This window comes from Triticum urartu, chromosome 5, assembly GCF_003073215.2.
Source record: "Triticum urartu cultivar G1812 chromosome 5, Tu2.1, whole genome shotgun sequence".
Classification (NCBI taxonomy): Eukaryota; Viridiplantae; Streptophyta; class Magnoliopsida; order Poales; family Poaceae; genus Triticum; species Triticum urartu.
In genome coordinates, this window is record NC_053026.1 from 656464052 (window position 1) to 656473995 (window position 9944).

At 45.6% G+C, this 9944-nt stretch overlaps 2 protein-coding genes across 2 annotated transcripts; one reads left to right on the top strand and one right to left on the bottom strand.

Moving 5' to 3' along the window:
* Positions 1-1443: 1443 nt before the first annotated feature.
* Positions 1444-2753, bottom strand: LOC125511657 (probable nicotianamine synthase 2). Its single transcript, XM_048677082.1, has one exon. It carries the CDS (start codon positions 2668-2670, stop codon positions 1669-1671), a length of 1002 nt encoding a protein of 333 aa, XP_048533039.1. The 5' UTR covers positions 2671-2753; the 3' UTR covers positions 1444-1668.
* A 4570-nt stretch (positions 2754-7323) lies between these two features.
* LOC125506541 (60 kDa jasmonate-induced protein-like) lies at positions 7324-8263 on the top strand. Its single transcript, XM_048671335.1, has one exon. It carries the CDS (start codon positions 7339-7341, stop codon positions 8044-8046), a length of 708 nt encoding a protein of 235 aa, XP_048527292.1. The 5' UTR covers positions 7324-7338; the 3' UTR covers positions 8047-8263.
* Positions 8264-9944: the final 1681 nt, after the last annotated feature.

Genomic DNA, 9944 nt, shown 5'->3' on the forward strand with positions numbered 1-9944 from the left:
TTCGGTTTGCTTGACAGCGCATGGCCCACCTCTACGGCCAACACCGCGCTGGAGATCAAGATAGCTAGTGTAAGGGAAGGAGGTGCTTTCGAGGGCCGCACCGGAGACAAAGGTGGCCAACCCCGTCGGAGCCAAGGACGGGAGGTAGAAGAGGAGATGCGGTACGGTGGGGATGAAGTGGACAGGAGAGGTGCGACAGGGCTGGGAATTTTTTTTGATGAAAATCGGAACGGGGTAGGGGAGAGGAAGGTGTGGCGAGAAGTGAAGGAAGAAAAAGGAGGTGAGATAAGCGGTCCCCGTCGGAGCCAAGGACGGAAGGTAGAGGCGGAGAGGCGGCACGGTGGGGATGAAGTGGATAGGAAAGGTGCGACAGGGCTGGGAATTATTTTGATGAAAACCGGAACGGGATAGGGGAGAGGAAGAGGTGGTAAGAAGGGAAAGAAAAAAAATGAGGTGAGATAAGCGGTGAGCGTGGGACCCGGGATGAGATATTTCTCAAAGTGAAACTGACTACCGTAGTTGTAAGACATCTCCACGTAATTTCTCAACGGAGGCAGTAAAAAAAGTTGCAAAGGAGAAAATCCAAAACTTACGTGCTTATACATGTCAATTAGAGATGAAGCATGGGCTACAATGTGAAACGCACATGGTGTGGGCTAGCTTAGCCACTTTAATTCTTGTATATATAAGCCATACATGGATTGTGTGGTCTTCTCCGGTCCAGTATTAACCAAACCAGCCTCTTTACACGTGGTGGGCTGCTTTAATTATTTCTTTTTGAGAAAATTTTCAATCTACTCATTTTTAATCATAGCAGTACAACGAACATAAAAAATAATAAAAGTTACACTCAAATCCGTAGACCACATAACGACGACTAGAAGCACCGAAACAAGCTGAAGGCGCGCCACCGTCACCATCCCTCCCTTGCTGGAGCCGGGCAAAACTTATTGTAGTAAAGAGTTGGAAGTCGTCGTGCTAAGGTCTCATAGGACCAGCGGATCAGAACAGCAACCACTGCCGATAAACAGTAACGTAGATCAGAAGGATACAATCTGAGGACAAATGAATGTAAACGAACGACAAGCAGATCCACTGAAGACACATCTTCACAGCCCACCGACAATGCTAGGCGCACCACCAGGACTGGGGCTAAGCGGGGAGAACCTTATTTCATCGCCGCCACCGTCTCGTCTTCCTGACCAGAACACAAACCCTAACAAAACTCGAAGAAACATCTAAAAAACGAAGCCCTCCCACCGGTAAGGGCCAACGGAGATGAGGTGGACCGGCGGCAGTTCCAACGGGAGGTAGAGAAACCCTAATCTCTTTGTTTGGGGAGAAGGTGTGGGCTCCTTTAATTGAAGCCTTTGTAACTGGGTTGTTCCATGACATAGAAAAAAAAATCAACTGAACCTAAATAAAAATTTAGGCAACTGAACATATAGCAAAAGTATCATTCCCAGCACTTGCACATACAAGGTGTATACAAGACATTCGCGTGTAAACACCACACATAGTTTATTGGGTAGAAACATCACATGGCTTAATTCAAATGCATCAGTAGTAGTAGGAGAATTACCACGAGCGTGCGATTGCAAGCGATCAAGCAGCGAGGTAGGAAAATTACCACATGCACGTTCATTATTGTCCGCTGGCGAGGATCGGTCAAAAGGCCACCTCGGCGTTGGCAAACTCCTCTCTCTTCTGTGTCATATCCGCCACCATCTCACCGAACCTGCACGGCGGGCTGACCACCGGCACCGTGGAGCGAGCAGACTGTCCACCCACAGCAGGCCCGCTGCGAAGTCCACTAACATGCACGTCCTTGGACTTCTGTGCGATGATGACGGAGTTCACCACGTCGTCGTCTGGATGGCACACGGCCAACACCTTGAACCCACCTAGGGTGATGTCCTGGGGGTCGACGATCGGGTACAGGAACCCGCGTGCCCCGTGTGCGCTGCGCACGACGAGGGCCGCCCCGTCTGCCATGTGTGTGCCGAGGTGTGCTATCACCTTGGCCTTGTCCTCAGCCGCCATGCCAACAAGTGCGGCCAGGAAGACCACGTCGTACTTGGCGAGCTCGCCAGCGAGGTCCGCTACGTCGGCCGTGTGGAACGACATGCGGGCGCCCATGTCCTTGTCGGCGCGGAACAGCTTGCTGGCGCGGTCATTGGCCGCGCCGCACAGGTCGTAGTTGTCGAACATGGTGTCGGGCAGGTGGCGCGCGGCGAGGACGAAGGAGCTGAACGGCAGCGGGCCGGAGCCGATGAAGGCGACGCGGGCAGGGGCGATGCCACCAGGCACGTAGCGCGCCAGGAGCTCGTACTCCAGCTTGCTGAGGTTGATGTAGTTGCTGTAGTAGGGGAACATGCCGAGGTGGTCCAGAGGGTTGTCGAAGGCGGCGAGCATGTCGGAGTAGTGCGCCTCCAGCTTCCCCTCGGCCTCGGAGCAGAGGCGGATGAGGCCCTCCCGCATCTCCTGCGCCTCCGGGCCGAGCTTGGTCACGTCCACGGGGCTCGGGGGAACGCACGCCGTGACCAGCTCGGTGAAGAGCGCGTCGACGGCCGGGGAAGGGCTGAGCGACGGCAGCTTGGCGATGGCGGCGTGGAGCCCGGTGATCTTCTCCACCAGGGCATCCACCTCCTTGTTGTTCTGGGCAGCCATTTCACTGGTGTTGTTGGTACCTCAGTGCAGGCAGACGAGTGGAGTGGAGAGTGGATGATGGAGCTTCTTGCTTGATGTTAATGGAGCGGGCAGCACGGGGTGTATATAGCTGACGGGTGGAGCTAGAAAAGGTATGCGTGCATGCATGCACGGTTCATGCGTCCGGCCCCTGCCCAGGTGAGAGGCTCGTTTCATGCACGCCTCTGTTGTGACTTGTTCGGTGCTTCACGTCCTGCTGTTGAAGTGGACAGCGTTTTCTATGTCTGTATGTAGATACGATCGCTTTCAATAAAGAGTGTACCCAACATAGCTTTAGCCTGATTACGACTTCAGATATTCCTATCTAAAAGCTCCTATGTATACACGCAAGAAAATGTCAAAGTTTTTTTTTGCGTGGGAAGAAATTGTCACAGTTAGAGACTAATTTTACTTTCTTTTTTAGGATGACTTACTTTTTTTCCGTACAAAGAACTTAAATTTCCTTCGAGCCAATGTTGAGGATATCGCTTATCGGGAACTTATCGGTCGGCCTATGATAAGGGGTAAATCGGCCAGTTTATCGGCATATCGGCCGATTTATCGCCATATCGACTGATTTATCGGCTGATTTATCTTATCGGTCAGACCACGGTAAGCGATAAATCGGCCGATTTATCGGAATATCGGAAGATATCTTGAACAGTGCTTCGAGTCACTACTGGTTGCTTGCGTGGGATATTTTGTGCCGCCATTGTATATATACTCTTATTAATTTAGTTAATTCAAAGTGCTCCCTAAAAAATCTCGGTTATGGTAGTGACCAAATTTTGCCCAGGTTTTGATTTGGCTACCCTTTCAAATTCCATAAGGTATATTGATTATCAAAGGATTTTCATAACAACATTTGCACTCGCGTCTATAGGAACTGGTTAACCCCTGTCGTGGCAACCCACATCCCATGTGAATTCGGGAATTCCAATATCCTTCATTATCTGTGGGCGAAGAACAATTTTTTTCCTGACAACTTTTCTCGTTTGCTTCAACTTTAGTTAATTTTGGTTTATGGTTAAAAAATATATAGATTATTATTTCCTAGTTGTACACTTTCATGAACTAAAGATGAATTTCTTTTTTTTTTGTGAAACATGAGCCAAACAAATGTGAGATTGTAACTAGAAATAAGTTGCCAAGTTTTTTTTGTAACATTCATTTTTTATTAAAATTTGGCCTGTGATGATTTTAAAGTTTATTTTATTTTATAACATTTTAGTCCTCTAAAGGTGTCCTATATCAATATTTGTTATAAGTCCAAAAAAACGTATTATAGATCATATTTGCACAAGTAATAGGTGTGCAAATTTAACTGCACAAATGTGTAACCAGGACAACTGCGCCTTTTACAGTAGCCAATTGACAGTCAATTAACAGCTAGCTAGCAATGGTAACATATACTCTATCCGTTCCAAAATATATGATACATTCTTTGCAATGATCCTTTGATCAACAATTTATGCCATGTATTTTAGATCAGATAGACACTGGTGCCAATTATATTAGTACTTTCGGGACCGAGAACTTTCAGAGTAGTTCAAATTGACCTTTTCCTAAAGTTAAATGTTGGGAATTTTCATTTTCTAGGGCATTACATGTATACTAGTGCTGCAATGTACCATTTAAATGTTGAGAAGTCAAAAGCTCAATTGAATTTAAATAGTAAAATTTTCTTTTTCATATGTACAGTTGCACGAGCCTTCATGTTCATTCTCTCAATTTGTCTGATTTAGAAAATGTATTGGGTTTTTAAGAGATCCGATAGCCTCGGGTTGTCCTATAGAATGATGCAAAAGGCCTACGAAGCACATCCCAACTACAAATAAAGCCTGTCAGTAAGAAACACACAAATATGAAGGCAAAAATACTTTTCAACAAACGGTATTTTAAATGTAAAGGTCGCTGTTGTAATTGTCGTTGTTTATTAGCACCCGTGACGAACTTTGACGGTACCCCATGTAATATGTGTGATAGCCGAAATAGCCTAGCGTAACTTGCTTGTTTACATTTTTATTTATCGTAGGTACTCTACTTTTATCGGAGGGGCTATGGTGTTGATGTAGAAGCGCTCCGTGATCGATGCCCCCTCCGGCGGAGCTTCGGAAAAGGCCCCAAGATGGGATCTCGTGGATACAGAAAGTTACGGCGGTGGAATTAGAGTTTTGGCTCCGTATCTGATAGTTTGGGGGTATGTAGATATATATATAGGAGGAAGGAGTACGTCGGTGAAGCAACAGGGGGCCCATGAGGGTGGAGGGCGCGCCTGGGGGGGTAGGCGTGCCCCCCTACCTCGTGCCTTCCTCGTTGATTGCTTGACGTAGGGTCCAAGTCCTCTGGATCATGTTCGTTCCGAAAATCACGTTCCTGAAGGTTTCATTCCGTTTGGACTCTGTTTGATATTCTTTTTCTACGAAACCCTAAAATAGGCAAAAAAACAGCAATTCTGGGCTGGGACTCCAGCTAATAGATTAGTCCAAAAAATAATATAGAAGTATATAATAAAGATAAAGCCTAATAATGTTCAAAACAGAATATAATATAGCATGGAACAATCAAAAATTATAGATACGTTGGAGACGTATCACACCTTGCCTATGGTGGAAGCAGCTCCGTTGAACGGTATCATCGAGGAACATGTCGCCGGGGCAGGAGGAGTGGACGAAGGCGGCGGCCATTTTTTTGGAACCTTCTTCCGCTTCACGCCTGGAACCTTGCTCACCTTCTCCGCCGGCGGCCGGGCAGATCGCGCAGCGGCGGCGGCGCCCGGTGTGCGTGCCTTTTGGCGGGGCCAGTCGGATTGCCGCCCTGAATGACGACGTTGACCCGCCGCTTGCGGGTAGGCACGTTGGGGCCTTGGGCGATGGCGAGGGCGACATGGCCGGTGCCGAGATCCGCCGGGGGGGGGGGGGGGGGGGGGGGGGGGGGGGGGGGGGGGGGGGGGGGGGGGGGGGGGGGGGATTGCGCATGCGCGACCTCCACGGTGGCAGGGGGCGGCTGGAAGGATTCCATGGCGGCGAGGAATGGCGGGGAAGACGAACCAGAGCGCGCGGTGGCGGGGCAATGGCGGCCGAGGAGGGGGGAAGCAGGAACGGCCGCGCGGAAAGTTCCCTCCCGCCAAATCTCGCTGCGGATAGGGGGCGAGCTCGGGTCGGCCTCCCACCCCATGAATCTAGAGGTTGAGGTCGAACTTTTGCCGCACCCCGCAAAATCTTTTACGGGTCGGTCGCGTTTGAGGGATCTACTCGGGCAGAATTTTCCGCGCTGACCCGTATTTTGACTATTATTTTACGGGTCGCGGCTATATACGGGGTATGCTAGAGAGATGGTCTAAGCCCCTTGTCCCGTAAACATTATGTGGGTGTAGCAAATGTCGTATTTTAGCGCCGCCTTGGATTTTATCTGGAGAAAAGCAATTCTCCCATGCACGGGAGGAGGTCCCGTGCATGGGACAGCCATTGATGCGCTTTGAGATTCGGAGCCATGCATATGTACTTTCACCACATGCATGCCAACTGTTCCAGCTATGCAGTCTATGCTCCGCCATTCAATACTTTTTCATCTTATTCCGAAGTTTATATATATTTGATCTTTTGAATAAAAATCCAATTAATAATTTGTTTGCATATTTGTGTTTATGATGACAAGATCTTGAAAACGAGACCACTTTTGAATATACATTGAATTTTTTAAAATTGAAATTCTGAAAACATGGTAAAAATATGCGAAACACGATGAAACACTATACAAAACTATGAGTTATTTTTGTGAAACAGAATGAAGTATTATTGATTTTTTCGCATGGAATTAATGAATTTGGATGGTGATTTAGTTGTCAAAATAATAATATCAAAAAATATATTAAATATCGGTCTTGTTTTAAATAACTTGTCAGAAAAAACACAATTTAAAAATTGTTCGCATTTTTAATTTTGTTCACAAATTCTAATTTTTTCCATAAAATGTTCCCATTTTCAAAATTTTGTTCACAAATTTTAAAAATATTCATGTTTTGGATATTTGTTCACAAATTCTAAAATGCTCAGAAACTTCAAAAAATGTTCCCGCACTAGATTTGTTCACGAATTTTAAAAAAAAATCGTGTTTTGAATATTTTTTTTCTGAAATTTAAAAAAATTATGAGAATTTAAAAAATGTTCACATTTTTTTATTCACAAATCTAAACACACAGTGTAATCAAACTTTTATTTCAAAATATATTGGACATCTATTTATCTAAATCTAAACGAGTATAGAATAATATATGAGTGTATATAACATGAGAGAGAAAACACTATGCATGATGTGGTGGTTGCATACAACAATAATAAAAAATGATGAGATGCACGTGCATGGTAGAAAATCCGCTCTCCTGCTATTGCAGTCTACGGGGCGTCCGTTGTTGGCTTATTAATACGATTTCAGCAAACGAAACCACGTACACTCTTTGATCAAAGCAGCCGCCTCGTCTGATGAGTGTCACTCTTTTCTTGTGCTATTCACGCTGCTTTCACTTCCCTAAACAAGAGCAGTTGGGTAATGCAATCGGCGTGGTAGCTAGCGACTGCCCGCTGCCAGCAGTCCATATATACTGGAGTACTTGATCCATAAGAGATGGACCGACCCACCCACCCAGTAGCCATGACAGCGTTCCTCCTATTCCTCTTACTCGCTATCGCCGCCAGCAACACCGAGCACGGAGGTGCAGTTGCTGCCGCCGACGACCCACCTGCCGCCCTTACCATCCTGACACTGCGCGGTAGCCACGAAAACACCTCCCTGGCCGTGCAGACCCACGACCTCTCCCTCGCCGGCTTCACCGACGAGAGCCTCCACTGGCACGCCTTCCCAGGCCACGAGCATCTGATCCCCACGTCCAAGCCCCTGCCGTTCGGCAGCAGCTACAGCGAGCTCATCGGCGGCCTCGCCAACCTGCCGGGCCTGCCGCTAGGGCGGGACGCCATGATGCACGCCGTCCGTGTGCTCTCCGCCTACGACCCGGCCGCCGACGCAGAGCCGGTCAAGTGGGCTCTGGCGGCCGTGAAGGTGATGATCTGCGAGTCCGGGCGGCTGAAGCCCATCAGAGAGACCGTGAGAAGCGGATGGGACAGCGAGTCCCGCGTCGCCCCCGAGCATCTGCCCTACATCGAGCACTGGGACACCATGTCCTACGAGATCATCCGCGCCAACCGCACGGGCAAATGGGAAGACGGGCCCTTCACCAAGATGCTGGAGACCCAGGCCAACATCCGCAGCAAGGAGGAGGCGGTGGCGGTGATGAACATGCTCATGGATGCGGACTTCGAGCAAGTGCTCAAGGCTCACGCCATCCCGATCAATTTAGAGTAAACGTGCATGCATGCTTGCTTGCAGCTGGTTTTAGACTTTATTTAGGTCCGTCTCCAGTCGATGTTTCTTTCATGTCCGTCTAGTTTGTTGCTCATCTAGCTAGTTGGAACACGTAGGCTTTCAGTTTTGCTTGCTTCCTTGTGCTAGCTGTTTCAGGCTTTCAGCCCCGATATCTCAAATAATTTAGTCAATTCTATTCAGAAAGAAAATGCTAAAACTTTGGCATGCATTGACAATCTGCAGTCCATTTATTTTAGAGAAAGCATAATTTTTGTAATTGAACTCTGTTTAAAGTGTAGAAATGACCCCTCAACTCCAAAGCCCATAAACTTAGAGCATCTCTATCAGATGCCATAAACATAATTCCTCTCAAACCTTCTCCCTATCTCAAAAAGTCAAATATTTGGGGTGATTAAACTTTTGCTCAGCTAGAGGATGCCCTAACTTAAAACCCTAAAAGAATCAACTACAATTTTTTTAATATAAAAAACGTGTTTCAAACACTCATTTAAACAACTTAATTGCATTATTCGACAACGCTTTCTCATTACCATCATACATAACATAAGTAACAGTCCATTCCTACTACGTTTCCCTCATACATAGCATAATGTCAAATACATAGCTTAAGTCAAGAACATTTGTCTAATACATGTTTAACAGTTTCTAAATACACGATAACATTTTTTAAATATATATTTTGATTTCTACAGTTCTCTTACACATTGTACATTTCTGGTATACATTAAAAATATTTTTTATACAATCTTAACATTTTTCATATCCTTCATTAACATTTTTCCAAATATTGTGTTTTATACCCCTAAAAAATTATATGTTTTATGTCTACTTTTTTTTTACAAACCGTACATTTTTCTTAAACACCGGAATTTTTTTATACATGTTGAACATTTTTCTGAATTACACAAACATTTGTGTACACTGTATAAGAATGTTTTCAAAAACTATCCATGTACAGGTTTTGGAAAACACGTGAAAATTTTCTAAATGTTACCACACATTTTACATATATGTCAGGAACTTTTTTTTAATACACGTTTAACATTTTATATCTGCTTACATAAATACATTAGTGCGATATCTTTTGTAGAATATAACACCAACATTTATAAATAAATGACTTACTGGTGGATACCTTACTCTATCGAGCATGAACAACTAGTTAATTTAAATTAGTGGGTTTGGCCCTCTTCCCCCACTGTATGTTAGGGTAGGGGGCTATGGCCTCCCTCCACTTCACAACACCACGTCGTATTTCTGTAGCCACGTTGGCGATGGGTGCCTACATAGTGGTCGCGCTGCTATCTATAGCCATCTTACCATGCACCATTGGCGATGGGTGCCTATATAGTTGTGGCGTTGCTATCTGTAGCCACCTTACCATGCACCATTGGTGATGGGTGCCTTCTACTATGCTCCTTGAGCTTGTGTAGATTTTTCTCTTGAAGAGGAAAGGGTGATGCGTTAAAGTAAAGATAAGTATTTTCCTCAGTTAAGAACCAAGGTATCAATCCAGTAGGAAAAACACACAAGTCTCCAATGATAGCACCTACACAAACAAACAAATACTTATACCCAATGCGATAAAGGGGTTGTCAATCCCTGCATGGTTACTTGCAAGGATGAGATCTGATAGAGATAGGAATAAAAGATGAATAAAAGTGCAAAATAAAGTAAAGGTAAATAAATTGCAGCAAGGTATTTTTAGGTTTTTGGTTTTATAGTCTGAAAATAATATGATAAAAATAGACCCGGAAGCCATAATTTTCACTACAGACTTCTCTCTTGAAAGAACGCACTAGTAGAAAAAGGCTCATTTGTCCCGGTTCATAAGCCCATTTGTCCCGGTTCGGCAACCGGGACTAAAGGTCGGTACT